Below are 18,295 nucleotides of genomic sequence, written 5' to 3' on the forward strand. Positions count from 1 at the left end.
GGGCTCAGAGAAGCTGTCTAACCTGCCCAAAGCCACACAGCTTATAAGCAGAGAACCAAGGTTGAAGCCCAGCACCGTCTGGTACTAAACCTTGGGCTCATTTCAATGCCCCACACGGTCCCCACAGCAGCCCGAGGGATAGAGAAGGTCCCTCCCCCAAGAGAAAGGATAAACAGGGACCCTGCAGTGGATCCTCTATCTGGTGGTCTGGCCTCTTGGGCACCCTCAGATCAAGAGGCGTTGAAGACCCAGTTTCCCACCCAAAGTAAAACCCTCAGTCCTTAGAGGTGGGCCCTAGACCACCAGGAGTTCTGGGAGAGAAACGCACACACGTGCACGTGTGCACACATGCCTAGGTCAGACTAGGAAAGGCAGGTAGGGAATCCTATGAAAGTTTTCAAAATATGAGCTTCGATTCAGACCAGACGCAGTGGCTTCGATTCAGACCAGATGCAGTGTGTGCTTCAGTTCTGCTAATGCGACCTGTGTGCCCCTGCGCACGTGACTTGGCCTCTCTGAACCGAGGCTCCCAAATCTGTCCAGTGAGGCTCATCCCATCCACCACCCAGAATTGACTGAGGAACAGTAAAGGGGTGAGAGATCCCTGACCCACCTGGCAGCCCCTCCAAGAGCTGCGCAGTCTGCACGGTATCTGCTGGTGTTTCCATGCCGCAGTGGGGTGTTGAGGTAGGGGGTTGGCTAAGATGCCCTCAGCAAGGCACTCCCCTTCTGGGAACCAAGCAAATGGGTGAGCTGCACCCTAATCCCACCCTAATCTTCCTCCTGTCCCAGCCCCACCCAGTCTGGCAGGCTCAGCAACTCACCCATGTGTCTGTCCCCAGAGATCTCCTTGGATGTGGATGCAGACCGGGACGGCGTGGTGGAAAAGAACAACCCAAAAAAGGTACCTTGCTACAAGGGCAGACTGAACGGGGGGCTTCCCGGGCCAGAGCCCCAGGCTGGGTCCTGCAGGCAGCGGTGGTCCTCCCAGCAAGCTTCAACGACTGTCATTTTACAGATGAGGAGACAGGTTCCCAGACACACACTCCAATGGCAGAGCCCACCAAGGAGCAAGCTCCTTAGAGGGACAGCGATGGAGCAGGTTCCCGAGTCTCAGTGGCTCCCATCCACAGGATGGGGACGCCCAGTTCATAGAGTTGGTGGAAAGGAGGAATGTCCTGCCACAGAGGAAGTACTGCCAAAGCATTTGCTCTTATTATTTTGCCTTTTTTTTTTGGACCATGGGGAGCAGAAGATTGCATTAATCGTTCCCAATTCAAGGCACATCATCTTTAATGGTGCCTGCACAACCCCTCTCCCGTTTTTAGTTTTTCATTTATTCGTTCATTCATCATTCATTCATTTGTTCATTCATTCATTCATTTATTCTCTTTGATCCTGCATTCCCCACTCCCATTCTGCTCCCCTACAAAGGAGCACTTCAATGGTTTTAACACATCACTTTCTGTTCTTGTGATTCTTGCGAAACATGCCGTGTGGTTTGCGTGTGTGTATTTTTAACTTGTGCAGACAGATAGCATTGTGTTCTCCAAGTCGTTGATTCCTACTTTTTCCTCAACCCCATTTTTAAGCTCTGCTGGTTTTGCTCTATGCACATCCAGACTTCTTTTTTCCATTTTCTGCCCTTGTATGGCATTTAAATTTTTGCCATGGCCATACATTACTTTTTTTTTTTTTTTTTTTTGCGGTACGTGGGCCTCTCACTGTTGTGGCCTCTCCCGTTACAGAGCGCAGGCTCTGGACGCACAGGTTCAGTGGCCATGGCTCACGGGCCCAGCCGCTCCGCGGCATGTGGGATCTTCCCGGACCGGGGCACGAACCCGCGTCTCCTGAATCGGCAGGCGGACTCTCAACCACTGCGCCACCAGGGAAGCCCCCATACATTTCTTTTATAATAACAACATAAAGTCTGGTTTAAATTATATGGAGATGGATACTTTAAAAAGCTAAATAAATACAGCCCATTGAGAAGCCTGGGGCCTAGCAGCCAGCTGCAGACTCTCTGCATGTCCTCAGGCCTATAGGGGAGCCCCTTCCCCCAGGCTTCTCAGGGGGCTCTGCCCCAGCCCTGCCTTCCTGAGGGCAAGGCAGCCCCACACATATGTTCTCTGTGTCCATGGCCAAGCTACGTGCCAGTAGGCACCACTGAGGCCTCTGAGGCATCCAACCTCCGCTGAGGAGCTGGGGAGTCACCCAGTCCCTGTGGGTCTGAACTTACCCAGGCTTCCTCCATCTGAGCCAGTGAAGTTTCATACGTTCTTTACTCATCCCATAAATATTTTTTTTAATTTTATTGAAGTATAGTTGATTTACAATATTGTGTTTAATTTCTGCTGTACAGCAAAGTGACTCAGTTATACATGTATATATTCTTTTTCATATTCCTTTCCCTTATAGTTTATCCCAGGATATTGAATATAGTTCCCTGTGCTATACAGTAGGACCTTGTTGTTTATCCATCCTATATATTACAAGTTTACATCTGCTAACCCCAAACTCCCACTCCTTCCTTCCCCCACCCCACCTCCCCCTTGGCAACCACAAGTGTATTCTCTATATTTGTGAATCTGTTTTTTGTTTCATAAATATCTTCATTTGCGTCATATTTTAGATTCCACATATAAGTGATATCATATGGTATTTGTCTTTCTCTTTCTGACTTACTTAGCATGATAATCTCTAGGTCCATCCATGTTACTGCAAATGGCATTATTTCATTCTTTTTAATGGCTGAGTAATATTCCATTGTGTATATGTACCACATCTTCTTTATCCGTTCGTCTGTTGACGGACATTTAGGTCATTTCCACGTCTTGGCTATTGTGACTAGTGCTGCTATGAACATAGGGGTACATGTATCTTTTTGAATTATGGTTTTGTCCAATATATGCCCAGGAGAGGGATTGCTGGATCATATGGCAACTCTGTTTTTAGTTTTTTGAGGAACCTCCATACTGTTCTCCATAGTGGCTGCACCAGTTTACATTCCCACCAACAGTGTAAGAGGGTTCCCTTTTTACTTTATTGAAGTATAGTTGATTTACAAAGTTGTGTTTAATTTCTGCTGTACAGCAAAGTGACTCAGTTTGACATATATTATATATGTATAGTCTTTTCCATTATGGTTTATCTCAGGATATTGAATAGAGTTCCCTGTGCTATACAGTAAGACCTCATTGTTACCCATCCTATATATAACAGTTCTCACCTGCTAAACCCAAACTCCCAATCCTTCCCTCCCCCACCCTACCTCCCCGCTGGCAACCACAAGGCTGTTCTCTGTGTCTGTGAGTCTGTTTCTGGTTCATAGATAGGTTCATTTGTGTCATATTTTAGATTCCACATATAAGTGATATCGTATTGTATTTGTCTTTCTCTTTCTGACTTAGTATGATAATCTCTAGGTCCATCCATGTTGCTGCAAATGGCATTATTTCATTCCTTTTAATGGCTGAGTAATATTCCATTGTGTGTGTGTGTGTGTGTGTGTGTGTGTGTGTGTGTGTGTATTATGTTTGTTTATTTATTTATTTATTTATACCACATCTTCTTTATCCATTCATCTGTCAATGGACATTTAGGTTGTTTCCATGTCTTGCCTATTGTGCTGCTGTGAACATAGAGGTACATGTATCTTTTCGAATTATAGTTTTGTCTGGGTATATGCCCAGGAATGGGATTGCTGGATCATATGGCAACTCTATTTTTAGTTTTTTGAGGAGCCTCCATGCTGTTTTGCATAATGGCTGCACCAATTTACATTCCCGGGTAGTGGCTGCAAGAGTCTCATCCTGGGTCTGTCTCTCCAGTGTCCTATGGGGTCTGCGCTGGGGATGAGAATATCTGTCAGAAGATAGAGAAGACAGCACTGACCTCTCTCCTCGCCAATGCAGGCATCCTGGACCTGGGGCCCTGAGGGGCAGGGAGCCATCCTGCTGGTGAACTGTGACCGAGACACACCCTGGTTACCCAGAGAGGACTGCAGCGATGAGAAAGTCTACAGCAAGGAAGGTACCACAGGATCCACACTTGAGCTTGGGGTGGGGAGAAGGGAGGAGCAATGAAAACACTTATGATAAGTCTTGGGCTGGGCCAAGGGTGAGGCAGGTGTGACCTTGGGTCTCCTGAGGATGGTGGACTCAGGTATCCACTCCTGCTAAAAACAGACAATAAAACTATTGATATAGTTCAATTGAAACCATGTTTTTTTGTTTTAAAGTTTTTTTGTTTGTTTTGTTTTGTTTTATAAATTCTTTTATTTATTTATTTTTGGCTGCATTGGGTCTTTGTTGCTCTGCACGGGCTTTTTCTAGTTGTGGTGAGCAGGGGCTACTCTTTGTTGAGGTGCGCGGGCTTCTCATTGCAGTGGCTTCTCTTGTTGTGGAGCACGGGCTCTAGGAGTGCGGGCTTCAGTAGTTGTGGCACGTGGGTTCAGTAGTTGTGGCTCACAGGCTCTAGAGCTCAGGCTCAGTAGTTGTGGCACACGGGCTTAGTTGCTCTGCAGTATGTGGTATCTTGCTGGACCAGGGCTGTAACCCGTGTCCCCTGCATTGGCAGACGGATTCTTTTTCTTTTTTTTTTTTTTTTTTTTCTTTTGCGGTACGCAGGCCTCTCACTGCTGTGGCCTCTCCTGTTGCGGAGCACAGGCTCCGGACACGCAGGCCCAGCGGCCATGGCTCATGGGCCTAGCTGCTCTGCGGCATGTGGGATCTTCCCGGACCGGGGCACGAACCCGTGTCCCCTGCATTGGCAGGCGGACTCTCAACCACTGCGCCACCAGGGAAGTCCCTGGAACCATGTTTTTTAAGAAGTTGTACATATGTAGAAAAAGGAGCAGAAGGAAGTTCCCAAAAGGTTATAGGAAGTCATCTGTAGTGTTGGAGATAACAACTACTTCTTATGCTTTTTCATAATACACAGGTTTGGGGTTTGCTTTGTCCTGATTATAAAAGTAACAGGCCAACATTCCAGCCACAATTCTCCTTTGTTTTTTTAATTAAGATATAATTGACATACAACACTGTCTAAGTTTAAGGTATACAGCATAATGATTTGATTTCCATACATCATGAAGTGAGTATTACAATAAGTTTAGTAAACATCCATCATCTCATATAGGTACAAAATTAAAGAAGTAGAAAAACAAAATTGTGATAAGAACTCTTAGGATTTACTGTCAACAACTTTCATATATAACATACAGCCGTGTTAATTACATTAATCATGTTGTACATTACATCCCTGGTAACTTATTTATCTTACAACTGGAAGTGTGTACCTTTTGACCACCTTCATCCAGTTCCCCCACGCCCCCACCCCGCCCCAACGCAATTCTCTTAATTCTAACCTCCTCATGCATCCACCCCTCAGACCTCAAGGACATGTCCCAGATGATCCTGCGGACCAAAGGCCCCGACCACCTCCCCACCGGATACGAGATCGTTCTCTACATTTCCATGTCGGACTCGGACAAAGTGGGCGTGTTCTACGTGGAGAGTGAGTGTCCCCAGCCTGGCCCTCCTGCAGTTCCCATCCAGTCAGTGCTCTCTGAGATACCCCTCGGGGGCCCAGCTCCTCCCTCTAAGGCTCCCCAGACCCCTCCCCTTAGTAGTCACAGGTGCAGGTGACTGGAGAGGGCCAGCTTCTTGGTAATGGTAACCAGGACCACCATTGTCCTGTGAAGTCAAGAGGACCCGTGGGATAGATCTCTCCTCCCTCAAAGGAGTTGGCAGTGACAGATTTATGTGGAACCTTGAGGAGTTCCACGTGAACCAGGGGAGGAAGGGCTTTTGAGGTCCATCTTTCCCAGAATCACATCACCTTCATGATACCTGAGGCAGGTACCCACTCCCTCCCACCCCCACCAGGTGTTTTCTGCTCATCTCAGACTTTCTGAACATGAGAACTGCCCCTGACTTTTAAAGAGCCCGTGATGATGCTGTGGGCACCTTCAAGGAGCGGACCCCTTGGTCCTCTTGCCAAGGACAGGGCCTCCTGGGTCCCCAGTGAGTCAGGAACGTGCTTCCGCCATGGAGCTAATCCCCGCAGCTGCCTGCTCTGTCTCGTTCCTTCTGTGAATCGGTGTCGAGCCCCCTCAGTGCCAGGTGCTGGTCTCAGTGCCGGGATCCCTGGGTGAACTCTGCCATCACACCCTGCCTTCGGGAAGGAGACGGTCTAATGAAGGAAACATAACAGAAAGCACAATTGGAGGAAATGACACAGACCAAGCAGTAGAAAACGGCAGGGGCAGAGGCGAGGCACCGCTAGCCTAGATGGTCCGGCAAGGCCTCTCCGAGCAGGTGACGTTTGAGTTGAGAACCAAAGCAACCATGAGAAAGAACCAGCCGTTCATGAGCTGAGGGAAGAGTGTTGTAAGCAGAGGGAACAGCGTGTACAAAGCCTGGAGGAGGGAACCAGTATTGGAGGAACAGACAGAAGACCGGAGGAGGGAGATGTGTTGGAGTCAAGGTCAGCGAACTGGGCAGGGGCCAGCGCATGCAGAGAGGGCTTGCATTTTATTCCAAGTGCACTGGAAAGCCGTTAGAAGGTTTTAAGCAAGTGACTGTCAAGGTCTGATTTATGTATTAAAAAGCTGTCTCCGCAAAATCATTTACTGTGGTGCAGGGTGAGGCCTCCCCCGCATGCCCAGCTCTCTGGGGGGCCCAGGGTCTCCAGCCTAGCTCTGGGGCCCTCCTCTGACCAGGCCCACTAAGAGCAGTCGCCATGAGGACTTGGTCCCAGTGGCCCTGCACCCTCACCTCAGGGAGGGATTTAGCCAGGACAGCAGTGGACCCAGCTGCCACCTGAAGCCAGTCCACCTCCTGATCCGCCCTGGGCTCGGGCAGTGACCTCACGCAGGTTGGAATGTCCCCAGAGCCAGGCCGGCTCCGCTGCCTAAGTGGGCCGGGGATGTTGATGCTTACCCTGTCCAGGCCAGGGTTGCCACGGGGGATGGGGCTGCCGGCCGGACAGGAAGGGGACAAGCAGGATCTCGGCTTCTCAACCACACTGTGTCGTATTGTGACCCTCAACCTGTTGCTGCTGGTGACACCTGGACATTATCTAGAGCGTCTTTTTGTTGATGACAGTGGATTGAGATCTGGCCCTTAATCACATCCCTCTCCCTCACTGCCATCGAGATGGGTCCTGAGCAGACAAGAAAAGGAGGAGCCACTGCTGTGAGTGCTTTGAGATGCTGTTCCCCAGTCTGTCTCATCTGGGCTGCCATCTTGCAATGTGGGGGGAGGGGCGGTGTTACTGATGCAGCGATGATCCCAGAATCGTCAGTTTCCCACAGAATTGGAATCCTGGGTGAATACTCAGTGCCACACTAAACAGGATGAAAAATAATTCATCTGTGGTACAGTTGCCTCTTCTTCCTTTTCATCCGTGCAGGCATTTTGGGGTTTTATCAAAATCCATGTACACCTGTGGATAAGAATATGTTGTGTTACATGAATGTCATGTGTCACCTGTGTCCCCCAAGGGCAGGGGGCTGGGCTGGAGGCTGAGGGACCCTGAGAGGGAGCTCTAGAGCCCAGAAGGTTCAAATCCTGGATCTGGGCAAGTCTACTTACCAGCCCAGGCCTTGGGTTCCTCTTCTGTGATGTGGCGTGGGGCTAAGGAGAGGCCTGACAGTTCCCGCTGGTGATAGAGATTAGATAAGGAACATGTGTCAGCACTCAGTAGCCGGCCCGTGGAACACTCTCTCTTGCTTTTGGGGGGTTATTATTATGATTATTAATTACAGTGAGTCCCCTACATACGGACGAATTCCGTTCCAAGAGAGCGTTCGTAGGTCCAACTTGTTCATAAGTCCAACAAAGTTAACCTAGGTACCCAACTAACACAATCCGAGGGCAAGCTGCAGTTTCACTTACACCGGATATTGATGGAACGCACGTTCGCATCTTTGAAATTTCGCAACTTGAAGGTTCGTATGTAGGGGACTTACTATATAATGATTGCAGTGGACAGGTGTCTCCAGTGCTGTTAGGAGGACCCAGGTGTCTGTGCTCCAGCCTCAGATGCTGCCTCAGGATCCCAAAGTTGGGACCTGACCTCTTCCTGCCAGGGTGCAGTGACCGACTTGTCCCAGTTTGCCCAGGATTTTCCTGGTTTTAGCTCTAAAAATCCCTCGTTCCAGGAAACCCCTCAATCCCAGGCAAACCAGGACAGATGGCCACACTATCAAAGAGTCTCCTTGGGAGGTGGAATGGCTCCAAAGTGACCAGAAGGGTTATGCCACATGCCAGCCTGCAGGGCTGATGCCTGGGGCTAAGGAGAAGTCAGGGTGGCTGGCGGGGCCCAGCCCAAGGCACGTGGGCTGCTCAATAGAGGGTCATTGTTGGCTCCTGCAGGGAGAGGCCACACTCAGGCAGGACTGCACCCAGCTGGGACGGGGGATGGTGGAAGGAGGCTCCTCGGGACAGTGGCTGGATTGTTTCCGCTAAGTCATCAATCTACCTAGAGCTGGCCCAAGACACTAGAAAGAGAGGCACATGTAAATTGCAGGCCATAGAGGGGAAAAAACTGCATGCAGATTGGCAAGAACGCATCCTTCCATCTGGCCCAGCTCCCCTGCCAGACCCCCACCCTCCCAGGCCCAGGTGGAGCGCACACACACACACACACACACACACACACACACACACACACACACACCACCTAACTGCCCAGAGCCCTGGGAAAGTTTTGGAGTTTTCTGCAAAGACAAGTCAGCTTCCAGGCCTGAGGATCTCTTTCCTAGCACCAGTTCAAGTGCAGCCTGGGACAGGTGGACATTGGAGGGCCTGGGTGCCTGGGGGAGAATTTTTTTAATTATGCAGAGCCATCTGGATCTACTTAGTGATTGGGACACAAGGCATATGTTGTCTTTTCTGAGTGAGAAGGACTTCACCTTCTGTCTTGAGCTGTTCCTTGGGACACCCAGTGTCTGAGACTATATGCCTCATTTCTTGGGCCCATCTAAGGGAAGGTGAGGTGAGGTATTTTTCTTTGCCTTCTGTTCCTAAGCCATTCAATGAAAAGGTCATGAATTTTGCAGTAAGGGGTGTGCTGACACATTCATGGGCTCTCATAGTAGTAATACCAGCAAGTCCTAGCTGTGTTACCAATGGTTACCCTTGGTTACCGAGCTTACCTCAATTGCTGATGCTGTCATTTTATCTTGCAAGGACCCTGTGGCATAAGTGTTATTATCCCCCATTTAACAGATGAGTAAACTGAGGCTCAGGGAGGTTAAGTGAATTCCCTGAGGTTTTGCAGCTTGTAAGCCAGAGAGGTACTTGAACCCGCATCTCTCTGACTCTGGAAGTCATAACCAATAAGGTAACCCACCCTTAATGAGATGTATAACCAGGGTCTAGTTGAGCACATTGTCCTACGTGAGGAACCATCCTGAGCCTGGGCTTTGCTGGTTCCTCCGTTCATTTTGCAAGTTTTAATCAAGCACCCTATTCATGCCAGGACTGTTCTAGTTACATGCTCTAGCCCTCAGGTGACTGGTCAATAATCATACCCATTGTTGTTGACAACAGTACTAAGCTGAGCCTGATTCTGCCCTTCCAGCTCTGCAGGGCATAAAGAAACTCCTTCTGGAACTGCATAGGGTCCTACCTCCATGCCTTGGGCAATGCAAGTATCTCCTCTCCTCACCGCACCCCACCTCTGCCGCCCTCAGGGGCATCTCAAAGTCTGCCTTTCTCTGCTCAAACGCCTCCCACCCCGCCTCCCTTCCCCTGTCCTCCTCACCCCAGTAACCCCACGGGCTCTCTCACCCCGTAGCTCTACTATGACGCTTCCCACATCTGTGCCATCTTATCAGCTGAGCACTGCTCCTAGACAGAGGGGCTGCATCTTGCCCATCTCTGTGTCCCCCAGAGGTCCGTGTCCATGTGGTCACAGAGTAGTAATTCAACACATGTGCTCTAAATTGGCCTGAAAAGTCTCCCATGGGGAGTGGTATGGGAGCCATTGGTTCATTCAGTAGATATTTATTAAATACAACCTGCCCTGGACCGGGCCTGTCTCAGCCCCCATGCAGGTGACAGTCTCTCAGAGCCAACAACTAAACACTGAGATCATGTCCATTTAAAGGCTGTGATGGGGAAGGACGGGGGCTGCGGAAACTCCAGACAGAGCCCCTGGCTTGGTCTCTGGGGGATCTGGCTGTGATTCCCAGAAGGCCTGAAAGAAGGAGGGAGATAACTCTTCCAAGCAGGGGGAACAGCGCTGTGAAGAGCTGGGTGGTTTCAGTGGGGCAGGAGCGTGGGAGAAACCAGCCACAAAAACGTGCAGCCAGAGACCCACACACCAATGTGGCTTGCATTATATGGAGGAGAATTTGGGGCACAAATGGACACTTTGGTGTTTTATTTATATAAAGGAGAGGAGAGGTCGGGGTTCAGAACTAGACAGGGATTTGAGTCCCAGCTCAGCCACTTACTGGCTATGTGACTCCGGACAAGCCATTTCTTATTTCTGGGACTGTTTCCTCCTCTGTAAAATGGGAACAATAATTCCCTTCCTTGACATCACTGGCTGCCCGGTCCTCAGCTGCTATCATTTCGTGTCCCCTTCCTGGGAGAGTTAGCTCACTTTATAGGCAAGGAAGCCAGAAGCCAGGAAGGGTGTCTGGCTGAGTGCCACATGGCTGGGGCCCTGCAGTGCTGGGAAGATGACCAGGCCACGGCCCTTCTGGTGGCATTTTCTGCTCGTGCTTTTCTCTCTGTGTCTAGAGGACAGGCTACTCTTCCATCGCGTCCCCCATCAGTGACCCCGCCCCACGGACGGTTGTGGGTGGGGCCTGACCTTGGTCCTTCTCCCTCCAGACCCGTTTTTCGGCCAGCGTTATATCCACATCCTGGGCCGCCGGAAGCTCTACCACGTGGTCAAGTACACGGGCGGCTCTGCCGAGCTGCTGTTCTTTGTGGAAGGCCTGCGTTTTCCCGACGAGGGCTTCTCGGGCCTGGTCTCCATCCACGTCAGCCTGCTGGAGTATATGGCCGAGGTGAGGGCTCCGGGCCTCTACCAGGAGGGGCTGCCCTGCGGGCCAGGTGGGGCTCCTTCTAGAGGGCCACTCCCAGGGGGATCCCCAGTATGCTCTACTCCCCTCAAAGCTCCAAGGGGAGGGGGTCCAGGCTTGGAGACCCGGATGCCCCACCATCCACATGTGTCTGCCAGCGTCCTCTGAGCTATGCTCCGGGGGTTCCTCCTTACTGTACCTACTCCCCCGGATTCTCTCCAGGTGATTTTCTCTTACCTCATGCCTGTCCCTGGTCTGGCCTCCTCCCTGCAGAGAGCGGGCCTAGTTCTGAGGCACAGAGTGCCAATGGTTAGCGCGAGAAGCAAAGTAGGCCACACACATGTGCCTTCCCTCCCTGCCTGGTCCCACACCCTAGCTGTGGGTTCTACCAACTCTGACCACAGGCCGAACCCCAAATCCCAATCGCAGGCCATGTCCCTTCCCTGTGGCCAGACATCTCACCCACCTTTGCTCTTGGTTTTGGGAAACTGGACGAGAAGGAGAGCACCTTCCCCTCCCGAGGAGAAGCCCCCCACCCCCCAGCCTAGGATGTGTCCTGCCCACAAGGACCTCTCATCAAAAACTGCAGCCCCAGACCCCTACCCCTCAGGCCCACCCAGCTTTGTTCAGATATAGGGAGGGACCTGGTTGCCCTCTCAGACACAGGGTTTGCTCCCCAGTTTCATCCCCGGACCGCTTTGAGGCAGGAGGCCACGGGCTCTGCCGAAGGTGAAGCTAGGTCTCGCTTAGATTTATGAGCCCGTGGTCCAGGGCTTAGAATTTATGGGCTCTGGAGTCAGATGGCCCAGGTTTGAGCCCATGAGACATTGGGCAAGTGAATTTACTCCCTATGCCTTAGTTGCCCCATCTGGAAAACAGAAATGACAAATATTGCTGCTTCCCAGGGTGGCTGTGAGCATACAAGCTTGTGAGATCTCATTCACAAAGCAGCCTCAAGTCGTTGGGAAAAGGGAAAGGCAAGAAAAGCAGAGCTAACAGGAGGGGGTGGGGAGAGGGCTTCTCCTGCTCCCCCAGTGCCTGGAGCAACCTGGCCATCAGGGTCTCTCAGAGTGGCCCCCTCCAGCGGACCCTCAAAAGGCAGACCCCGGGGGACTTCCCTGGAGGTCCAGTGGTTAGGGCTCTGTGCTTCCACTGCAGGGCGCACAGGTTCGATCCCTGGTCAGGGAACTGAGATCCTGCATGCCGTGCAGTGCGGCCAAAAATAAATAAATAAAAATAAATAAATAATTTTTTTAAAAGGCAGACCCATACAGGAAAGGCCACCTCCATCCTCCCCACCGAGGGCAGGGGCCCGGTTTCCTGTAGCTTTCCAAAGCCAGCCATGCAAAGGAATCATCTCATCTTCCTTCAAGTTGCAGGCAAGCTTCCCGAACCTTTCCTTAAAGAGCAATGTGGACATATCAAAATTTCCCCCAATAACATTATAACACTCACATATAGAAAAGGGCAAGGTGCCCAGAGCAAAAACAGAGGAAGGCCGGGGCTGGTTCAGCCATCATGTGAGCCGATTTCAGGAAGAGAACTTTGATGCAGCGAGATCAGACAGTGGTTGAGAGTACGGGCTCGGCAGCCAGACTGCCCGGGCTTATATACAGGCTCTACCACTTACTAACCATGTGACCTTGGACAGCTATGTGACTTGGTTTCCCCATCTATAAAACAAGGATTATAATACTATCTACCCTCTGGGGTTATTGTAAGGCAGAAATGAAATCTCACATGTAAAAATAGGACCTGGCACACCGTAAGCGCTCCCTGAGGTACTACTGTTATTGGTTTCATCTACTTTGTTAGGCAGGAGTGAAAAGCACCCTGACAAGACTTTTTGATCCCCTCCTCTTCTCTCCCATGCCCAGGAGATCCCCCTCACACCCATCTTCACGGACACCGTGACATTCCGGATTGCTCCGTGGATCATGACCCCCAACACCCTGCCTCCTTTGTCGGTGTTTGTGTGCTGGTAAGCATTAGGCACAGCGCAGAGAGTGGCTAAAGCTGGGGCTTCAGGGGCAGACAGACCTGAGTTCAGATCATGCTCTGTTACTTACCAACTGTGTGACCTTGAGCAACTCACTTGGCCTCTCTGTGCCTCTGTTTCTCTGAGACGCTCACATCACAGAGTCACTGTGATGATTAAGTGAGATGAAGCAGGTGAAGTATTCATCCAAAGTCCTGGCACAGAGTTTTTGTGCTCTAAAAAATAATAGCTAGCGGGCTTCCCTGGTGGTGCAGTGGTTGGGAGTCCGCCTGCCAATGCAGGGGATACGGGTTCGTGCCCCGGTCTGGGAGGATCCCACGTGCCGCGGAGCGGCTGGGCCCGTGAGCCGTGGCCGCTGGGCCTGCGCGTCCGGAGCCTGTGCTCTGCAGGGGGAGAGTCCACAACAGTGAGAGGCCCACGTACCGCAAAAAAAAATAATAATAATAATAGCTAGCATTTCTTTCCCATACCTTCTTGGCCCATACCATGTAGTCAGGAACCTTTCTCTACAATGGATATTCAACTCATCTTATTCATCCAGCAATTCTTTAACTGAGCATCTATTATGTGCTAGACAGCTACAGCAGGGGAAAGAAGTGCCTGCAGGTGATACTGGCCACACCACCTGGCCACACACCCCTGCTGTCCTGGACCCATCCCCTGCCTCCATGCTAGGCATAGCTCTTCCTTGGAAATCTGGGGAGTCAGAGATGTAAGACTTTGGGGCAGGTGAGGGTGAGAATTCCCCTCCTCGTTTTGTTTGTTCATGACTTTGGTAAACACTGCATGAGGGGATGAGTTTGCTTGGCCCTTGACTCCAGTGGCCTTTGCAAAGGTGCCTTTGAACACAGATGTGGCCTCATCTGCCCAGCACAGCCCAGAGATGCCAACTGCTGTTGCCACCTCAGTGGGCTGGCCCTCATCCCTCCTCACCCTCCCTCTTGGCCTCCCCCTCTTCCTACACTTCTCAGCATGAAGGACAATTACTTGTTCCTGAAAGAGGTGAAGAACCTGGTTGAGAAAACCAACTGTGAACTGAAGGTCTGCTTCCAATACATGAACCGGGGAGATCGCTGGATCCAGGTAAGGAACCCCAAGCTGGGAAGGATGCGGTCCAGGGCTCAGGCAAGAAGAGGTAGCTTAATGTCAATGCCCTGGCGCCCAGCTGCTCCACGTATGCAAGTTCTGTCCTCAGATCACACATGCACGTGTACACAGGGACAGAAATGTACAAGGTAATTCACTGCAGCTTCTTAGGGTAGCAGAAGACTGTAAAACAACCTAAATGTCCATCCACGGGGCAAGGGGGTGACCATATGATTGGACAGCCTTTCTGTGGAGTACTATATACATCAGCTAAAAAGAAGCCAATCTATAAATAAAGAATGCACTTCCAGTTAAGGTATTACTTGCAGGAAAATGTGTACAGATGTTACCAGTTATGTTTTTTAAAATGGGGTCAGTATGAGTACAAACATGCTGGGGATGCGCAGAGACTATCTAAGGAGGGATATGTAAGAAACCACTGCCATCATGTACTTGGGAGAACTGGGGAGGCTGGCTAGTATTCACTGGTGGCCCCCGGGGCTCGTCTGATAGCTCTTCCCGGTGTCCCCACAGGATGAAATCGAGTTTGGCTACATCGAGGCCCCCCACAAAGGCTTCCCTGTGGTTCTGGACTCCCCCAGAGATGGAAACCTGAAGGATTTCCCAGTGAAGCAGCTCCTGGTGCGATGCTGAGGACCACCTTGGGGGATGAGGGAGGGCACAATCCTGGGACTCTTACAGGACAGAGTGGTCGGGAGGCCTTGGGCACCCCTGGCAAATCAGTTTACTGCATATTCGTCTGTTGCCTCCATCTTCTCATCTGCAAAATGGGTCAGTTGGTATAGTAATCTCTAACATCCTTTCCTGCTCTGATAACTGATGCTTTTCCAAAACATGGAGAGTCCTCTCATGGCAAATGAGAGCTATGGGAGACAGAGGCCTGACTCCTGACATTGCCCCACCTCCAACTTACAGCAAAATAAGTTTCAGAGAGGAAAATTATAGTTAAGCAATTGTTGAAAAGCATGGTTCCAACTTCAAAGCTCATTAAATCTGTGATTTTTTTCAGTTCATGAGTTTTTTAAAAAGCCATCTGACCCCCACCCTCGATTCTAGAGGTCATTACCACTCTCCTTTTATGCCCTCAACAACCAACTGAATGAGGACAGAACCAAAATTAGTTGTCTTTGTCCTCACCTTCCACCCTGAACAGACAGGGGGAGGCTTGAACAGAACACAAAACAGACTGGGTAGATCAGGTGGCTTTGCCAAGGTCACACACAGGGCAGCCTCCTGTGAGACATCAGGGCTGCTCAGAGGCAACCCTTTGCCAGGTCCACACCTGCTTCTTGAGAACATTCACTAACCTAGTCCCTTCATCACAGGGAGATGGCACAGCCGGTGGTGTGAGCACAAAGCTCTGGAATGCCAGACAGATCTGGCCTTGAGCCCCAGTTCCACCCCTTAGCAGCAATGTGACCTTGGGCAAACACCTTAACCTCCTCAAGCCTCAGTTTGCTCATCTGTAAAATGGGGATAGAAACAGTATCCATCTCACAGGCTTATTGTGAAGATTGGAAGCATTATATAAGGCATCCGTGCTGCTCCTGATACAATGACTATTATTAGCTGCTGTTCTTGTTCTCATTCCACAGCCCTGGACACTGTCCTCGGTGAGGACTGTCCACTTCCTCTAACATGAGGGATAGTCAAACCAGCCAGCAGGCAGGAGAACCAAGGCCTCTCAGATCCTTCTCTTACTCTTTCTTCCCAGGTCACCACCTGCCTTCAGAGTTCCAGGCTGGCCTAGTACCAAGGCCCCCAGACTGCATTATTCCTGGAGGCCTGGGCCAAGCCTAACTTTGTGCTGCATGCCTGCCTGCCCATGTGAGGCTGTAAAGCCCCAGCTGCCCCAGCCTCTGGCGAGTCTCACCTTGCCATCTGGGGCTCATAGGCGAGAAAGCACTAAGCTGCAGCCATTCACCCTACTGGGCACAGCTGTCTCTTGAGCCTCTAAGCTGGGCCAGGATAAGCCACATCTTCTCACTCTTTGGTTTTTATTAGCAAGGATTTGTGTCAGACAAGCTTAGTTCCAGCCCCAGTGCAAGCTCCCAAGCAAGATCCCTACTTTTTTACCAAAAAATCATGAAAGGAAACTTAAAATTCAGGGTGCGTCACTGGGGTTATGTCATGTAACTGCAGTCTGTTGGAGCTCTGTGCTAAGAAGGATTCTGAGGCTATATCTGGGCTCCAGATATAAATATGAATAAATAGGGTTAGCTGGGAATGGGTTGGGATGGTATATATGTTACATATCTGCCATTCCTGCATGTATTGGTCAGCTTTCACTTGGTAAGACTGCAGTAACAAACAGCCCCCGTATCTCAATAGCTGACAACAGCAAAAGTCCATTTCTTGCTCACATTAAGAGATGAGTGGGGATGTCAATAGCACAAAATGAGGACCAAACCAGAAATCACCAATATGTCTCCGTGTTTAAGAAATAGAGGCACACCCAGAGACCCAGATGTATACACACACACAGACACTCGTATATTCACATTCATTCTCACACTCATACTGACATACTCACAAACTCAGCCTCCCCATGCCAGGGTCCTGCTCATCAGTGGGAATAAGAAGAGCATGGGTGACCCCCCTAGAAGCTAAGTGCTCACAGAGCCAGACCAAAGGTAGTGAAAAGTGGTCATCAGAGGGTGGCTGGGTTGGGGCTAAGGGCTCCTGGCCGCAAGAGACTAACAACGGGTGTCTCTTGCCCAGGGCCCAGATTTTGGCTACGTGACCCGGGAGCCCCTCTTTGAGCCTGTCACCAGCCTTGATTCCTTTGGGAACCTAGAGGTCAGTCCGCCAGTGACCGTGAATGGCAAGACATACCCCCTGGGCCGGATCCTCATCGGGAGCAGCTTTCCTCTGTAAGAGAAGCCAGGGTGGGCCTGCGGGCAGTGGGGGTGGGGGGCAGTGGGAGTTATTGTTTCCCTTTAGGAGCAGACTGGGTTGCTCATACATGGAGTGATTGGCTGGGAGAATTAACCTCTCCCATGACTCTCTGACAAGATACAGACACTCTTGGAAAGAAAACCAAGTTAGCCTTTACATCTTAGTATGAATTAGGACCTAATACAAAACTAAATAAATAACCCTCTTCCCAAAATGGGAGGGAATATAATGGGGTTATAAAGAAAGTGGGGAAGGGATGAAGGAGTTCAGAGAAGGAGTACCGAAAGAGGATCAGTGGGAGCACACCAACAAATCCTCGGGGGTGCCCATTCACAAAAGACACATGAGAAGACATGGCTCTGCCCCAAAGCCTGAGTCCCTGGCTCCCTGGCCTGTCAACAACACCTTTACTCCCTCCCCAGGTCACCCACCAGTCGATGAGAAGGCAGAGCCTTCCTTAGAGCAGTTGCTGGGGAGAGAGTGAGCACTGTGGGTCCTCACTTCACAAAAGGGCTGCCAGGAACCTGCACATGTGGGACCAGCCAGGATTTGGGCACCAAGTCCCTATAAGCCACATGGGATTCTCTACCTTCTGCGGCAGGCCACTGACACAGACAGTGACCATTTGCTCACCCTGCCCTCCTTCTCCCTCCACTCAACAGTCACTCATCCATTCAGCAGGTATTTCCCAGGCACCAGCCAAGCACCAAGCCCTATGTCAGACATGGGGTTCTAAACATGAAGCCCAGCCGCCACCTTCCAGGAGATGGTGGAGATCACAGACATGAAACAGAGGGTGTGTACAGTGATAGAATGATACAGAGTCAGAGAAACCCAAGGAGGGGTCCCTAACCCCCTTAGGGGAGATCACGGGGGGTCTTCTTAGAGACAAATATCTATTGAGAGTCTTCTCTGTGCCAGGTATTGTTCTGGGCTTCAGGGAGACAGCAGTGAGCAAAACAGACAAAGTCCCAGCTCTCAGGAAGTTTTCCATTAGGTATGGAGGCAGTGTAGACAATAAACATGGAATTAAGCAAATAAATAAGATACTTCTGAGTGCTAATAGGTGCAATGAAGAAGATAAAATAGGGTACGTGATAAAGAGTGATGAGGCAGGGGCACTTTGGCTTTTGTGGTTTTGAGGAAGTGACTTTGGAATTGAGGCTCAGATGATGAGAAGGAAGCAGCCATGGGAAGATCAAAGGGAAGGAGCATTCCAGATAGAAGGAACAGAAAGGACAAAA

The 18,295-nt window shown here is 50.5% G+C and overlaps 1 protein-coding gene across 2 annotated transcripts in view; it reads left to right on the forward strand.

Moving 5' to 3' along the window:
• PADI2 (peptidyl arginine deiminase 2) overlaps positions 1 to 18,295 on the forward strand; it is a 43,968-nt gene that overhangs the window by 19,307 nt on the left and 6,366 nt on the right. Inside the window, exons 4-11 of one of the 2 annotated variants that reach the window (XM_029229446.1) lie at positions 843 to 904; positions 3,915 to 4,032; positions 5,392 to 5,517; positions 10,854 to 11,032; positions 12,925 to 13,028; positions 14,018 to 14,129; positions 14,667 to 14,774; positions 16,875 to 17,026. In XM_029229446.1, coding sequence (XP_029085279.1) covers positions 843 to 904; positions 3,915 to 4,032; positions 5,392 to 5,517; positions 10,854 to 11,032; positions 12,925 to 13,028; positions 14,018 to 14,129; positions 14,667 to 14,774; positions 16,875 to 17,026 — 961 coding nt within the window. The remainder of the gene's footprint in view (positions 1 to 842; positions 905 to 3,914; positions 4,033 to 5,391; positions 5,518 to 10,853; positions 11,033 to 12,924; positions 13,029 to 14,017; positions 14,130 to 14,666; positions 14,775 to 16,874; positions 17,027 to 18,295) is intronic. The other variant, XM_029229447.1, reaches the window with a different exon arrangement.

This window comes from Monodon monoceros, unplaced genomic scaffold (assembly GCF_005190385.1).
Source record: "Monodon monoceros isolate NGI ecotype Baffin Bay Population unplaced genomic scaffold, NGI_Narwhal_1 Super_Scaffold_18, whole genome shotgun sequence".
Lineage (NCBI taxonomy): Eukaryota > Metazoa > Chordata > Mammalia > Artiodactyla > Monodontidae > Monodon > Monodon monoceros.